This window comes from Amia ocellicauda, chromosome 3 (assembly GCF_036373705.1).
Source record: "Amia ocellicauda isolate fAmiCal2 chromosome 3, fAmiCal2.hap1, whole genome shotgun sequence".
Lineage (NCBI taxonomy): Eukaryota > Metazoa > Chordata > Actinopteri > Amiiformes > Amiidae > Amia > Amia ocellicauda.
In genome coordinates, this window is record NC_089852.1 from 5,663,430 (window position 1) to 5,680,344 (window position 16,915).

Here is a 16,915-nt window from a genome sequence, read left to right on the forward strand (position 1 = left end):
TCAGTTATATTATTCTTCATATCTCTTCGCATCTGGATTATTCTCATTCCACCAGATTTAGGATACCATAAAAGCTTTTTATAGCCAGAATGTAATGTCAGCTTCAAGACAACTGGTATACACTGTATAGAAGTGCTGCTGTTTTAATTATTATTATTATTATTATTATTATTAAATTATAATCACTTTGTATTGCACTTATGTTGTAAGTCACCCTAGATAAGGGCATCAAATCAAATTGCTTTGTTCCCTTGCCTATTCAGTGTAATGATGGGATTCGAGGCAATGGCACATGTAACTGCCATGAAGGTTTTAAGGGCATTGCCTGCCATATCTGTTCTGACCCGAATAAGCATGGAGAAATGTGCAATGAAGGTGAGGAAGAAAGAAATGATCATTAAACAAATACATTAAAAAATTGCATGATAATCCAAAAAACAGTTTTAAACTTTGTGACCGTGGCTGTCTCTGTCCTCCAGACTGCAAGTGCGTGCATGGCATGTGTGACAACAGGCCGGGCAGTGGAGGAGCCTGCAGGGCTGGCACTTGTGAGGAGGGATTTACAGGAGACTTCTGTGAAAAAATGGCCAAACCCTGTGATTCCACTGGATTGTCTGAATTCTGCCATATCCACGCTTACTGTAGCTACACTGGATCTGTGACAAAGTTTGTACTTATTTTTTTATGGATTTTTTATTCCACCTGTAACTGTAGAAACCTTCAACTGTAAGCAAATTTCAAGCTCTCTGAACCCCCAGTATAATTAAAATTGAAACCTGCAAAAAAATAATGATCTTGAATTTGAAAATAAAATAAAGTAAAGCTTGCTTATTGTCTTATTCTTCTCCTTCATCATCTTCTTCTCCTCCTTCCTGAAATATTATAAGGACTAAAGTCAGACAAAAGCAGCCCTATGTATATGTATATAACAGTGCAGACTGGAGGCACAACCTATAGCGAATTCTGTACTTAAAAAACTGAAGTGCGTCCCATGTTTTACCGATGCACTGAGATCCCGTCTGCTCTGGGTTGCAGGTGTGTCTGCATGTCTGCTTACGAAGGGGACGGGCATACCTGTGTGCCCATTAATCCTTGTCAGAAGCCTCATAGAGGAGGCTGCTCTTCAAATGTAGGTCTGCCTAACAATGTGTTCAAAATACTCAAACGACAAAGGTTACAGAATGGTTCAGGCCTTAAATTATTATTTAACTATAATACTCTGGCAAGATTTGTTTTTAGTCACAACACTTGATAACATTTCTAAATTTCTAAGGGCTTCTGAAACATTTTTAATCTTTGTTTGTATATACATCTTAAAAGATTTGAAATATGTAAATTGCATTATGACTCATAAGCACAATATGTAAAACTGCATTGATTCTTTAAATGCTTCCTTTTTGTAGGCAGAATGTATCTATCTGAATCCAGGCAATGCCACTTGCGTGTGCAATGAAGGCTGGACAGGGGATGGCCAAGTCTGTGCTGAAATTAACAACTGCCTCCTGGAGAACAGAGGTGGCTGTCATGCCAATGCACAATGCAATTATCTTGGCCCAGGACAGGTACATTCTCATCTGTAGTGCACAGCAAGCAGGAGAGAAGCCCAAAACAGTGGGCTGCTAATGAGTAGGGCATCTGTTCTTGTTAGTACTACAGCTAAACATGTACACCGATATTCTGAGTTTCTTGAAATGTCTAGTTCATAGTTCTTAAATGTCTAATTCATCATTGTATGTTCATGTAGTTTCACTTCATACATGTGTATGTTCTGAGCTCATGACCTGTGTTTGTTCTCTGTTTTTCAGAGCGAGTGTATATGTAAGAAGGGCTACATGGGTGATGGCATTGATTGTGACCTCATTAATCCCTGCAAATCTAGCAATGGGGGCTGTCATGCTACGGTTTGTGGGTTTCACCATTTTCATAACAGCCATTTCCCGGTCTGTTGACTGGGCATAAAAATGAATTAATTTGAAATCAGGTCATTCCTTGGGTATGAAGTAAAAAAATAACTACTTCTGTTGTTTTTGTTGTTTTGCCCCATTCCTTCTCATACTCATTTAAGATTCATAGTAAAGCCATACTGGAACAACATACAATTGATCATAAACAGACATGCACAGTCATATTCTTGTCTTGTATATTCTATAGTCAGAATAGTGTCCAATATATGACCTATATTTTCCCTGATTGCAGGCTAAGTGTGTGCCGCTTGATGATGGTGAACGGAAATGCGTTTGCCCGGACGATTACAAAGGCGATGGCTTCATATGTTACGGCAATATCTTAATAGTAAGAAAAATCTCTCTCGGACTCGTCACACACTGTACGTACTGAGCAAAGCTGAACACTGTCTTTTTAGCATGGGCCCACATGGAAATATTGATTTTGATATAGATTTAGAAATTTAACGATTGTCTTAGAAGCACTCAATGTCACCACAGGGTAGTATCAATAAATAGTCATTTACCTTACAAAGGCTCTTATTTGTTCAATCGCTGTGTTTAAGTAAAAAAAAAAAAAAACTTAAGAATATTATTGTTACGAAAATCTATATATTTTGTTTTTTAGGAACTGGAAAGCAATTCTGATTTTTACTGGTTTAATAAGTGGATCGAGGTATGTATTTATTATTTATTCTTGTCAATAACATGATTCAAGCAGATTACTAGTATAGTTAAAAAATGAATTAAATCCAACATCAGTTTGCTTAATCTATAACTACATTTATTATTTATTTTGTATCATTTTTAATTTTTAGAAAGAAAAAATATCAAATTGTGCTATTAATTAATTAATGGTTGCATTTTATATTTATGAAATTATTATAGTTGACAATACTTACTTTGCCTTCAAACAGAAGTTATCAACATTTGATGTGACAGACAATGTCACAGCACTTGTACCATCTAAAGATGCTTTCAAAGGCTTAAGTATTGAAGAAGTGAAGTTTTTGGAAGACCCTTACATGCTACCATATATAGTAAAGTAAGTACTGACAGAACAAGGTGAACTTTGCAACATTGTGCATCACAGATAATTACACAATAAGATATTGAGGGTTAGGTAGTTTTGTTGTCAGTATTTCTTTGTATTTCTAGAGTACACTTTCTAGAAGGAGTGTTTACCAATGAGGACCTAAAGAAGCAAACAAACAAGAAGCTCCAAACACTCAACCCAAGCACCAAATGGGAAATTAAGAACATAAGTGGGGTACGTATGATCATTAACTTTATCCTTTATCTATTTATTAGTTCTGAGAAATCTCTATCATTAAACCGGTAGGCTTTCTTTTGTCAATATTAATAAATTACAGTTACCTAATTTGTAGTTTGGGAAATAGTTACAAATGTACCGACTTGCTTGTCATTAAATTGACAGAATGCTGCCTCTAATAATGAACAAAATCACTGGTTTCTAAGTCATGATTTCATTTTGCAGGAAGTGATTATCCAGAATGCAAGTGTTCTCATCTCTGACATTCTTGCAGTGAATGGATTGATACACGTTATTGATAAGGTGACTTTTCATTCTATTTCCCATTAAACACATACTACAGAGGTCACCATGACTGGTCTCTCATTTCTAGGGCTATCCTTTTAGCTGCTTAAAGTACTTGCTTGTTGAACTGCTTAGAAGCTCTGAGTAGGAAAGGCTGATTGTTGGCTATTCTCGGCATAAGGATTATCAGGGCTAATTCTTTTTTGGGCAGCCATGAGTCGTGAATGTGTGTTTTGAAATATGTTGAGATGAAAAACCTAATTAAACCTAAAGACATATCTCCTCTCTTTTTACTAGGTTTTAATGCCCCCACTCTCAGATTTCCCCCCACCACCACCCTCCTTGATGGAGTTCCTGAATAAAACCTCCTCCTTCAGTCTCTTCCGAGAGGCACTGCTGGTAATTCAAATCCAGGGGACGTCTCATACAACTGGAACTTTTGGGTTTCCCCAGATTCTGCTGAGCCATTTATTTATTTATTTTGATTCCCTTAACTTACTTGCCCATTTCAGATTTATTTAGTTGTGTATGAAAAATTATTACATGTTGGAATTAAGAGAATAGCCTGCAAATATGTTCTAAATTAGGATTGTGTTATTCCTAATGGTTTTATGTATGTATGCAGACTTTGCCTGCAAATCTGTTAGAGCTTTGTTGATACAAAAATAACTGAAAGAGCTGTTGTTCTGCTCTTTAATATTTTCCTTTCTCTTCTTTACAGCGTTTCAATGTAACACATGAAATAGAGTCATTACCGTGGTATACTATTATCATTCCTTCAGATCAGGCTATAAAGGACCATCTAAAAAGAACAAATATTACAGAAATGGTGGGTTTTCTCTTATCTTGTTATAATTTGTGATACATTCATATTATTTTAGGCTGGGGCGCTGACGATACAAAATGTTTCTCCCTGTTTGTGTGAGAGTAATAATAACCCATTACCTCCAGCACTGAACTTGCTTTATTCTTTGTATGAAGCTAAAGGGAAACTTTGGCCTATGGCCTGAAGCTTATACCAGGTATGAAAGATGCTATTTTGGAAAAGTGGGTTTTATTTGAGATTTTATTTGACAAAATAAATCCATTGTTGTTCCTGTGGTAGTAAGAAATCATATTCATTTTCAGTAAATTTGCAGTGCAGGTGACCTTGTGTGTCAATGGTTTTCATGGAGTTTCTTGTCTCTACAGGATGCAGATTTGTTAAAATACCATGTAATTGTGAAGGAGAGACTTTTTCCAGAGAATCTAAGAAATGGAATCCTGAAAAATACTTTACTGGGACCCTTTTACCACATTATGTTTCATTATAACAGTCAAAATCAGGTACGTTAGACTGAAGCTTTTTATCAAGATTCTGATCTGATACAATTCTTAAACTGAAAACTATCTGGGTTGTGACACTAATATGAAGAACAACATAATATTCATAATTCCTGATTAATAACTATTTAAAATGTTCTCATTTACAGTCCTTTGCCAATGAAGTCCCCCTAAGTGGGAGATTTAATGAAACAAGGAAAGGGGTCTTAATGAGCGTTAACCAAGTTTTAGAAGTTCATAAAAATCGCTGTGACAAGAACGTTACACTAAGAAGCAAGGTATACTTTTTTTGAAACAGTCAATTTTTATAGATGGCAAAAATGTTTAAATTATATGATGTTGTCTTTTTTGTTTAGATTATATGTAGTGTTTGAGATACAATAAATCATGTCATTGTTTAGCCAGCCAGGCCTTTCTTAGAATATTTTTTTTGTACCATATCAATGTTTAAAGCTTTATTACATAAAATTGTAGTTTGCTTTGTTGGGCAACTATGTTTTTAGTGTAACTTTAGTCTTATTTGCCTGCCTGTGCTTAGAGAGTAATTGTCATGGGACAGTCACTGAGGACTGCTGCATATATTAAGTTGTTTTTCATGTGTCTGTGTCTTTCTTTTAGGGGAGGTGTGGTCCTTGTGATAGACAACACAGGTGCCCAGAAGGAACAATCCCAGTGAGGTTTTCAATTCTTTAAGTTTAAGTATTATAGGAATGGTAACAATTCAGTTTAAGATGCACAAATGCCAGTACATGTTTAATAAACAAGCTGTTAACACTGAAATATTAACACACAAAGAACAACTGACCTTAATCAGTAGCAGAGGACAGTTATTATCAGGTTATTAAACCCACTCAAACTCTGTTAATAGATTTCAGGTTATAATTAATTTAACCATTCAATTTATCTGCCTCAATCTAAAGTGTTACTACTTATATCAGTGGTAACTTTCAAAAATTGTGAAAGAAAACTTTCAATACATGTTTATTTTAAGCTCTTAGCCTGTGAGATTGATTGAACTCCTCTGCAATGTCAGAAAACAGCACATTATACAAATAATATTCTCATATATTTATGTGTATCTCTAGTTCTTTGTAGTAGTGAAATTAAGTGAATTACTTTGCCACAAATAGAAAGAGGCAACTTAAATAAGTGAGACGTTTTTGATTAAATCCCCAGTGGTGTTTACGAGAAGCTTTTTGATAAAACAACCTAGTTCTCTTCATGCAAATAAATTCAATTAAAATAAAATAAAAATCTGTGTTCAAATTACACTATTAAATGTCTGTTATTTCCAGTCTGCCATGGCTGATGAAAATACAATGTCCTAGAATGAATTGCCAGTTTGTAACAACTTCTCTCTGTTCACCTGAAGCTGACACCTCCAGCAGACAACAAATCTAACTGCAGGTACAGAAAAAAAAGAGGAAGCAGAGTAAAATCTGGTTGCTCCTATGACTGCTTGAAGCCCACACTGGTAATTGATGTGCTCTTACTGTTCTGTATTCAGCAGTTTGCAGGATGTTAACACATGGCTTATTACTTTATCACGTTAAAACTTTGAAACGGCAATAGAGCCCATATTCATAAAACGTTGTGTTAAATTCACCCCTTCTTTCAAGGTGAAAAAAGTGAAACACTCACTAATACAAAATAGAAGAGTAATCACTTGACTTCAGTTTGCACTGTAAACGTTGTGTGTGACACTTCCCTAAGTATTTTTTTTCAGTCTTTAAGAAAAACAGATATTGACTGCTATTAACTTAGGGCAACAATCAAGGTTACATATATGGCCCAAATGATTCAATATTAATTTTTTCACAGTCTATGAATAGCTATCATATAAACCATTCACTGATCGCAGAAACTGTATTGCAGGTGTAGTCGGGCTTCTGGGGAAACATGTCATTACAGATTGCAACTATGACATTGTCTGATTTAAGTTTCCCTTTGTAATTTTACTAAGGGCAGCCGAAAGCTAATTTCTGTCATGTGTCAAGCCCATTTGGTAGTTAATTGTGATTGAATGGTTTGATTAAATTGACAATAACTGATTCTCCTTTTCTCTTAAAGGACCATAGCTGCTGCCCTGGCTACTTCGGTCCCCATTGCTTCAAATGCCCTGGAAAGACGGATGCTTGGTGCTCTAACAATGGCAAATGCCAGGATGGCATTCTGGGTAACGGAGAATGTCTGTGCAATGAAGGCTTTCACGGGACGGCTTGTGAGACCTGTGAGCCCGGGAGATACGGAAAGGACTGCAAGTCAGGTGAATAAAGAGATGTCTCTTTTAATGCATCTGGAAATATTTGGCAACACACCGAGTATTTTGCTGGCGTTGAGTTGAGCCGTTGTCCAAACCATGTAGCTGCTCTTGGTACAACTAAATAAATCTGAGCGTGCGACCGCAGTACCTAATTGCTCATATTAAGTTAAGAGTTTAGTCTGTCAGGAAAGAAAGTTGCAATCAGGTATTACACTTGGAGTGTCACCATTTCACCATCAATAGCAGGGAAAGGGATTGATCACTTTCTCCCCTCCCCTTCCAACACGTCTACTTGTTAAGAACAGTTATTGGTTTGACATTGACTCCTGTGCTTTGTAATATGCCAACCTTTTGCTATATTAATTGATTTGATAACAAGGTGTTACCTAAATGTATTGGCTTTGTTTTGCCCTGTCTAGTATGCGCCTGTCTTCATGGGAAATGTTTGGATGGTATACATGGAAATGGGAGGTGTGTGTGTTACAAGGACTGGAAAGGTGTAAATTGCTCTGTGGGTAAGAACTGGTTTCATTTCAGTGGGAGTTCTGTAATGTCCTGTTCATTGTCTTTACTGTAACATCAGGTATACTCAGCTTGGATTGCCCTCTGTATCTATGTGATTAGACATTTACTGTACATTTAATGTGTGGAAGACCGAAATGTATTTTTAACATGGTAAGCATGTTTAAGGACAGACATGTAGTGTTACATTGTGTGGTTTTATTCTATTTCAGAAATTGGTAATGATGCGTGCAATGGTACCTGTCATGAACATGCCAAGTAAGTATAAAAACCTACTCCCACAGGGTACAAGGTGACCATAAAGTCCTCTGGTCGCTCTGCAGAAACCAAGCTGGAGAACTGTAAGACACAGCAGGCTGGGAGTGGGACAACAGACTTTTCAACAGCACCTGTGCAGCAAACGAGGAATTCATCCTGTGAATTAGTTAATTACTGTCTTTGCACATAAAATAAATAGGAATATATAGACTTTTCAAAGCACATCATGTAGCTATCTATTCTTTCAGCTGCATCACTGAAGGCTCAGGAGCATCTCCAACCTGCTCCTGCACAGCTGGGTACACGGGGGACGGGACTTTCTGTACAGGTGATGGATAGTTTCAGTCTTCCTAATAAACTGCTTCAAGGCAGAGAGAAATCAAAACTGACTCCTGCATTTTATGCATACAAAATGTATCCTGTGTAATGAAGGAAAACATGCACTCTCTAATTTAGCTTAACATTATTTAACCGTTAAACGTGTTAATGAAGTGAAATCTTGTCTTTGATTGATCTTTCAAGAGTCTGATTTGATTTCTATCTGATGTATTTGACAGAGATGCACCTGTGTCAAACTGACAATGGTGGTTGCTCGGAGTTCGCTAACTGCACTGAAATAATCCCTGGAGAGAGGAGATGTACATGTCTACAAGGCTACACAGGAGATGGCGTTGTGTGTCTGGGTAAGGAATACAACTTCATTTGATTTCCTGCCACTGTTCTTTGTTTAATGGGAATATTCTGCGGGATGGGTCCGGTCTGTTTATCTGTTATAGTATCAGTTATTCGCTGAGCAAAATGTATTTCCATTAACAAGGACTGATACATATGCAAAAGTCATATATATAGGTCATATAAAATATTGCTACACAGCTTTGTATACCTGCATATATTGGTTATGCAAGGTGGCTTCTTCTGAGAGTACACAACCTGCTGGAAATAAGTTGCATATTTTTACTGCAGAGATCGATGGATGTCTGGTAGACAATGGAGGCTGTCATCGAAATGCAGACTGCATCAAAACAGGACCAAATTTAGTAAGACACAACGTCTGTTACTTCTGATGTGTTTGTTGTGCAAATCCAGTTGTTGAAGTTAAGGGTGTTTTAAAAATGACAACAAATAAACTGCTCTACATTTCAATATCTAAGTCCTGAGCCTTTGGGTGATACTTACAGAAATCTTTCAGGTTAACAGATTAAATCCTTTGATAAACAGGTCTCTTTGATTTTATCTCACAGGTTGGCTGTAACTGTAAGACTGGGTACACTGGAGCGGGCAGGTATTGTTTCCCCATCAACCTTTGCACAAAGGTGGGCAGCTCTTGTCGTTGCAGCATATTTTGCTGACTGTCAGTTTACTCCACAATGCTTAAGTTTTTCCTGTGCCACAGGACAACGGAGGCTGCAGTTTGCAAGCTTTCTGTGAGTTTACTGGACCAGGGACTCGAAACTGTTCATGCAGAAGGGAGCACATCGGAGACGGCATTACCTGCAAAGGCAATGTGCACATAGTGAGTTTTCTTCATCAGTTTTACTAAATAAATGCATACATTTCCAGGGACAGAGATGTGGAACAGGGATTGATGGTACAGATGTCCATTAATTTCTGTCATATAACTTGTATAATTAATGGCCACGGAACTTTTTTATTTATTGTGTTCATCAATTCCAATAAATATCTAGATATGTTTTTTGAATATCACTGAATATGATGTTTTAGTTTTAATGTATATGTTTGAGCATAAATGTTGGATATAAATAAATGTCATGACCTAAAACAATTATCTAATGTATAAATTATATATTTTTTTGTTGTTCTTCAAAAGGGAGAGAAATTGTACATTAACTCATGATAACTCTGTCTGAATCCTCAAGTGTGAGGGGTTTTTATGAGGAGGTATTTGGTCTGACTATTAATAGATGCTCTGTTAATTTTGCCCATCATTATTGTTCTAGGAGCTGTTAAGGAACTCTGACACTCTCTGGTTCTACAAAAACCTACAGGTACGAGATGACTGAAAATGTGAAGAGGGTCATCCAGAAAATCCTCAGTAGGAAACCAGAGGATTGGATTGGATTGTAAAAAAAAAAGTATTATTATTGAAATGAATCCTATAGGAAATATGTAGCTTTTCTTTTAACTTACATTCTGATTTACCATCTCTAAAGACATTATTTTCTAATGCACTTTTATTTTTATTTTAACAGAGGGCCTCTATCAGAGAGTTAGTGGAAAAGGGACCTTTCACTGTCTTTGCTCCGCTTGATGACTACGTTAAGAATAATACGGTACGGCTATTTTCTGTCCAAATGTTTTCTTTTCCCGTTATATCATTTTTTCAGTATAGTGTCAAACACTTAAAAATTATACATTTTCATCATCCAGTTCCTATCAAGATTTCCTTTAAAGACACTCTAGAGTGTGACCACAAGGATATAAAGCAATGGTGGGGATTTTGAATGGTTTTGGTCTGCCAGTGTAATGCAAACAGCAAAATATAATACAAGTTTTTTTTCTGATGTTGATTTCGAAAGAATCTCTCAAGAAAATTATACAAATGAAATTGCCCTCTTGTGCCATATCTTGTAAAATGATTGTGTGTCAGACAGCATTCATGTTTCTTTCTGCAGCTGGACGACTGGAAGAACACAAGTCGCATTAGTCATCTGTTGAGATATCACATTGTGGGCTGTCAGAGTATGCTTTTCTCAGACCTCCGCTCTGTGAGCAAACTCGTCAGCCTGTCTGGACACACGCTGCACATCTCTGTCAAGGGGGTAGGGCTGTTTCTTTTGTGGTTTTAAAAGAGCACTGTATTAAAAACAACTGTCTGGGTGGATGTCTGCATCATAGTTTCCATTTTCAGGTTTACACAGTCTACAAACCCCTGCTGATAAAAGGATATGGATTAAAAAGCAAGTCTCCAAGGATTCTGTATGTTTTTGACAAAGACAATGACAATGTTTTACACTACAGTACGCTAAAAGACTGAATTAACTACTTGTTTTCACCGAATGGAAAGAAAAGGCCACTAATCTCATGACATACTGACATGTTTTTCCCTCCCTCCCATTTTTATAGGACACCGTGTATATAAACAAGGATGCAAAGATCATCACAAGTGACTACGTTACTTACAATGGGGTGGTGCATTTTATAGATAAAGTTTTAACCCCCTATGATCTGAAACAGAGCAATGGATCGCTCGAACCGTTGGTATGTTTTAATGATACAGAAATGATACAGAAAATTAGGTTCTCATAATAAGTTGTTTCTCTGTCTGGTACAAATCTCATGTATGTATCCCGATTGATACTTTATATCTAAATGTATGGAATTGCTTGCTATATGTTATATGTAATGTTCTCACTCTCTCTAAATGCTGATACTTCCCAAGAATGATCTGATACCAGTTCTTGATTCAGGTCTGGGTTAAGAAATTAAGCCTGTTGCTCTGTATTACAGATAGATTTATTTTACATCATGTATTTATTCGGGTGGAACACAGCTCTAGAACAACAGAGACAGAGTGTTCTTAAATGCATGTCCTACAGGATTGAGCTGTTGCTGGTCTAGATATGATACCCGTGAAACCGTTTTGTTTTTAGCTTTTTATGCCATTTTTACCTTCAAGTGTTAATCAGAGTTTTCATTTCAGATGAACATCACTGATGTGGCGGAGGCTCATGGGTACACCATATTCAGTAAACTGCTTCAGGTATTATTGGAACTATTCTTGTGTATGCTTTAGGTCTTTCTCTCCAGCGATCTAACTATTGACGTGTCTATAATAATCTGTTCTTTAAATGTTACCTGGAGAAGTAGGAGCTGATGGAACTGTGCCTATTTTTAGTCCTCCATTCATCTTATTATCCTTGACCAGGAAGCTTAATGTCCTTAAAACAAAAAACTATAATAAGAAGAGAGCTCTTTTAAATCCAGACCTCTCTCTCTCTCTCTCTCTCTCTCTCTCTCTCTCTCAGCTTTTAGTTTCCCTTTTGTCTTTGTAATGTGCAATGCAGGACAGTGGTTATTAGACTATAGAGCCACCTTGTGGAATAATCTTTTTTTTTATTTAGATTAGAGACTAAATGTTCACAAGGGGTCTCCACCCCTGAATAGAATAGCGTAGCATTTTGTTTTCAAAAACACACAATGTATTGCTTTTCCCCCAGGATGCCAAGTTGATGGACATGGTTCAGAATCCTCTGCACCATCCTCTCACCATGTTTTGGCCGACAGACGAGGTTTTCAATAGTCTTTCGGAAGACAGAAAAAAGTGGCTTTACAGTGAAGAACACAGGGATAAACTGGCAGCCTATCTCAAAGTGCACATGATCAGGGATCAAAAAGTGAGTACAGGTGAAAGTGACAACATGCATGTCATAAAGTCAGCAATTCAAGTGTTTCAATTAAATATGATATGATATACTTAGATTTCCAGAAAGCTTTTGATAAGGTTCCACAACAAAGACTGATCCTCAAATTGGAAGCTGTAGGCATTCAGGGTAATGTAAGTAGATGGATTATGAACTGGTTGATGTCTAGGAAACAGAGGGTGTCGATTAGAGGAGTCGCTTCTAACTGGAGTGAGGTTGTTAGTGGAGTTCCACACGGATCAGTACTAGGGCCTTTGCTTTTTCTAATCTATATTAATGATCTGGACTCTGGGATAGTTAGCAAACTTGTCAAATTTGCAGATGATACTAAAATAGGTGGCTCAGCAGATACAATCTCAGCAGAACAGGCTATTCAAAGGGAATCAGATAATATTCAGTTGTGGGCCGACACCTGGCAGATGAAATTCAATGTGGACAAGTGCAAGGTATTACATGCAGGTAAGAAAAATGTCCACTATAATTACACTATGGGAAGAATAGAACTAGATGAAGTAACACATGAGAAAGACCTAGGAGTCTATGTGGACTCCTCACTTTCTCCATCCAAACAATGTGGGGAAGCAATAAAAAAGGCAAACAGAGTGTTAGGGTATATTGTCAAAAGTGTAGAACTGAGAACAAGGGCAGTGATGTTCAGACTGTACAATGCACTAGTTAGAGCTCATCTGGATACTGTGGACAGTTCTGGGCTCCACACTTCAAGAAAGATATCGCTGCTCTAGAGGCAGTTCAGAGGAGAGCAACCAGACTTATTCCAGGTCTGAAGGGAATGTCCTACTGAGAGACTGAGGGAACTGAACCTCTTCACCCTGGAACACAAGGAGAGTACGTACGGACTTGATCCAAGTCTTCAAAATCATGAAAGGCATCGACCACATCAAATCAGAGGATCTTTTCCAGATCAGCAGGGACACATGCACCCGGAGACACAAATGGAAATTGGGCTTCAAGGCATTCAAGACAGAAAACAGGAGACACTTCTTCACACAGAGGCGTCACAATCTGAACAAACTCCCCAGCGATGTGGCTGAAGCTGACAATTTGGGAACATTTAAAAATAGACTGGATAGGATCCTTGGATCACTCAGTTATTAATGGACACCAAACGAGCATGATGGGGCGAATGGCCTCCTCTCGTTTGTAAACTTTCTTATGTTCTTTTGTTCTGAAATCTTGTTTGATGAGTAATTTGAATAAGAGCTGAAATATTGATGTTTTTTACCTTTACTGTCATTTCAGCTGCTGGCTTCTACATTTCCTCAGCAGGACAATGTCAGAACATTGTATGGGTCTTCCCTGTCATTTAGTTGTGACAAAAATACTATTGTAAGTATCTATATATATGATATTCCGCTGTAATTTTAGAAAAAAAAAAATATTATTTTGTTTGTGTGTTTGTTTGTTTTAGTCAATTTTATTTGAAACATTTTAAAGCCATTATTGTTTTTCTCCTATAGTACTGGAAATGGAAGTGCAATACACACAAATGAATGACATGAGTTTACTTTAAAATATGTGTGAATGAGCCGCTGTTCTGTGCTGATTTTCTTTTCTCTCTTTTTTTCCTAGGGTGATATTTTGCTTAATGATGGGAATGCTAAAATTCTCGAACGGTACATAATGTTTAAGGCTGGGATTGCATATGGGATAGATCAGCTGCTGGAGCCTCCTAATATAGGAGCTCGCTGTGATGATTTAGAGCATGTGAAGACCTACGTGAGTGTGAATTCTTAAGCCTTTTTATGGTCAGATCACCACAGGGTTTACATAGGATACACAGTTGCTTAGGATTTTGTTTTTGTCTTTGCAGGGCAGATGTGGCAGCTGTTTGTTTACCCCTCAGTGCTATTCAGGACTCAAGCCTTCCGTAAGTGTTACCCCATTGAAGTGACTGTGTTTCTGATGGTGTGATTTTATCATGTGAAGGTGCCACTTGTTCAATATAAACTTTATGAAGTTGACCATTAATTATATCTTTATTGGCTATGGATTATAGTATGTGATATCTGATATACACAACAAATATCTTCTCCTATGAAATGTAATGCATGTTGTATGAAATATAGCATTTAAAAAGTATTAAATGCATTCATTTGTTTGTCATTGTGTTTGTTTTGGTAAAGGCAAAACAAGCCTCAAAATAAAAAACAGAAAAATATAAATATGCTTAAATCTTTGTAGTGTTTTCCAGAATGTCTAATTTATTTATATAATTATTTATATATTTTTACATTTGTTTAAATCCAATTTGACTCTTCAGATTAGATTAAATTTCTGATTCAAACAGACTTTATATTATACCCACTGACCCATTATAAATCTTAACTTTTCCCTGTTTAATCAAATTATATATATATATATATATATATATATATATATATATATATATATATATATATATATATATTGTTTTGACCATGAACAATATACAAACTTTTAAATTTTACTTCATGGTTATTTTTCAGGGTGAAATTGACTTCTGCAGTTACGGGAGTTATCGTCCATGGCACCATAGAAGATACAGTTTATTCGATGATGATTTGATTTTTCAACGACCGTACTATCCTAGCTATCATAGTCGCAGAGGAGAGGGTTGTAGGAGAGAATGCATCGCAGTGCAGTGGGCTCCTAAATGCTGCAAAAACCATTATGGGAAAGACTGCCAAGGTAAAGATAATAAGCTGTGTCACATATCTCTATTTATAGCAGTTCTTCAGCTTTTTATATGTTATCTGTATTCAATTATTATTTTAAATACTGTTTGTGTAAAGAAAATATATAAATGATGCAATATTTCTATTCTGTGCTCAACACAAACGTTACTTCACACTTAGGGTGTATTGCCACCTTCTTGGATTAATATAGCACTATGCTTTCCTCCTTTTACATACATTTATCATATAACTCAGCTTAACCCTTCAAAAGAATGGCCACATGGCTTCCTAGTGGCTGATCCTGTGGGCTGGTGTTTCAGTGTGTCCAGGGGGTTTGGAGGCTCCGTGCAGCAATCACGGCGAGTGTGAGATGGGGAGAGGGGGCTCCGGCAACTGTACCTGCAATGCCGGGTTCACAGGCACGGCCTGCGAACTCTGCTTGCCCAACCACTACGGAGCAAACTGCACAGGTGAGGAGCCCCGTGTCGGGCTGACTTGTCTTCAGTCATGCCTTCGCTTTCTTAAATAACGGAGGACTGAAACAAATTCAGAGTGAAGTGACGGGAATGCTTTGGGAGATGATGGAACAATATCGTGAATATCTTCAGAAAGCTGTGCCACAGCAACTGTTAAAACATGTGACTATTCCAAGGGTACACACTGTGAAAAAAGATAAATACACAATATGTGACAACAATAAAAGTCTTATCTTGATAGCCAAGTGTCAAAAACGACTGAAACTGTTTGTTTTAGCATGAGCGGTTTTAGTCCAGGGCTTACAGAGGCACAAGCTTTACAAGTCCCGGTGAGCCGATATTGCAGTGGCCTATGGTTCTGACCAAACGGGCCTCTTCCTTTTAGCATGTGCTTGTTCTGAGAACGGGAAGTGTGACGACGGCTTCGAGGGAGACGGGAGCTGCTTCTGCTGGGAGGGTTGGACTGGAGAGCGCTGTGAACAAAAAATGGGTAACTCAATGTGACAGTATTGTCTGAGGGTGATGTATGCCCGTCATCCCTTTGCCAGGTTGAAATTAAATAAAGACAATGTATTGCAGTTTACTAGGGAAGGATGACCAAATCAAACGTACAGAAGGTCTGTGAAATTAATACAATTTTAATCAAGTGACTTTAAAGTAATCTTGCCCTGATGAAATGAACTGTTTTCAGCACATCACAGTTTCAGCAGTTTTGCTCAAGAAGAAAAGGGACAGTTTGAAGCTTGATGCACACTGACTGGAGCTTGGTCAATATAACTGTTCTGTTAGAGAGAGACCTTTGGCAAAACATTGACATAATGTGTTTGTTATAGCTTTTGCACACTAAATCCTTTCTTAAAATCATTTTGTAGATGTTAAGCCTGTTTGCACACCCGAGTGCCATCCAAATGCCATTTGCCAACCTGACAACATATGCCTGTGTGAACCACTGTACGAGGGGGATGGCAGAAACTGTACAGGCAAGGACTGTTTTTTTTTATATATTTTGTTTTTGTCTGTAAAAACAGTAATGGCAGCTTGGTTACAAGGAACAAATAATAAAAACAAAACCTAAGCAACCATATCTTATCCCATATGCAAGGTTACCTTGATAAATTTACCAAAGGGTTATTAGACTTTTCAGCACAGTTTTACAGCGTTTTCCTTTGGGGTCAAGTTGTTGTTTTTCCTTATTTCATTAACAAACAGCTCCTGATTTCTGCAGTGAAAACAACGGAGACTGCCACCAACATGCAACTTGTGTCCAGAACGGTGTCAATGTCACCTGCACATGCCTGGGGGGATATAAAGGAGATGGCTACTCCTGCAGTCCTATTGACAAATGTGTGGAAGACAATGGGGGGTGTAGCGAGTTTGCCACATGCAAATTCACTGGGCCAGTAAGTATTTCACTGACTGCGCCACTGGGATTTTTCCTCATCTGCATTTCTTGTAAAGAAAATAAAAATAAATTAAATGCAGCACATTCTTCAGTCTGTGTCTGTTCCTATGACA

General features: G+C 37.4%; 1 protein-coding gene across 1 annotated transcript in view; it reads left to right on the top strand.

Annotated features, from left to right (window-relative positions):
* Nucleotides 1–16,915, top strand: part of stab1 (stabilin 1) — a 29,529-nt gene that overhangs the window by 8,568 nt on the left and 4,046 nt on the right. The window contains exons 22-59 of the mRNA XM_066697881.1: nt 264–375; nt 480–666; nt 1,036–1,129; nt 1,404–1,562; nt 1,806–1,901; nt 2,197–2,292; nt 2,572–2,619; nt 2,861–2,988; nt 3,102–3,213; nt 3,442–3,519; nt 3,799–3,900; nt 4,223–4,330; nt 4,693–4,827; nt 4,974–5,102; nt 5,443–5,496; nt 6,197–6,298; nt 6,895–7,090; nt 7,507–7,602; nt 7,822–7,867; nt 8,116–8,195; nt 8,425–8,550; nt 8,831–8,904; nt 9,109–9,180; nt 9,261–9,380; nt 9,826–9,873; nt 10,078–10,158; nt 10,501–10,647; nt 10,952–11,086; nt 11,529–11,588; nt 12,046–12,222; nt 13,510–13,596; nt 13,840–13,986; nt 14,081–14,137; nt 14,736–14,937; nt 15,245–15,394; nt 15,786–15,890; nt 16,273–16,380; nt 16,610–16,800. Coding sequence (XP_066553978.1) covers nt 264–375; nt 480–666; nt 1,036–1,129; nt 1,404–1,562; nt 1,806–1,901; nt 2,197–2,292; nt 2,572–2,619; nt 2,861–2,988; nt 3,102–3,213; nt 3,442–3,519; nt 3,799–3,900; nt 4,223–4,330; nt 4,693–4,827; nt 4,974–5,102; nt 5,443–5,496; nt 6,197–6,298; nt 6,895–7,090; nt 7,507–7,602; nt 7,822–7,867; nt 8,116–8,195; nt 8,425–8,550; nt 8,831–8,904; nt 9,109–9,180; nt 9,261–9,380; nt 9,826–9,873; nt 10,078–10,158; nt 10,501–10,647; nt 10,952–11,086; nt 11,529–11,588; nt 12,046–12,222; nt 13,510–13,596; nt 13,840–13,986; nt 14,081–14,137; nt 14,736–14,937; nt 15,245–15,394; nt 15,786–15,890; nt 16,273–16,380; nt 16,610–16,800 — 4,245 coding nt within the window. The remainder of the gene's footprint in view (nt 1–263; nt 376–479; nt 667–1,035; nt 1,130–1,403; nt 1,563–1,805; nt 1,902–2,196; nt 2,293–2,571; nt 2,620–2,860; nt 2,989–3,101; nt 3,214–3,441; nt 3,520–3,798; nt 3,901–4,222; nt 4,331–4,692; nt 4,828–4,973; nt 5,103–5,442; nt 5,497–6,196; nt 6,299–6,894; nt 7,091–7,506; nt 7,603–7,821; nt 7,868–8,115; nt 8,196–8,424; nt 8,551–8,830; nt 8,905–9,108; nt 9,181–9,260; nt 9,381–9,825; nt 9,874–10,077; nt 10,159–10,500; nt 10,648–10,951; nt 11,087–11,528; nt 11,589–12,045; nt 12,223–13,509; nt 13,597–13,839; nt 13,987–14,080; nt 14,138–14,735; nt 14,938–15,244; nt 15,395–15,785; nt 15,891–16,272; nt 16,381–16,609; nt 16,801–16,915) is intronic.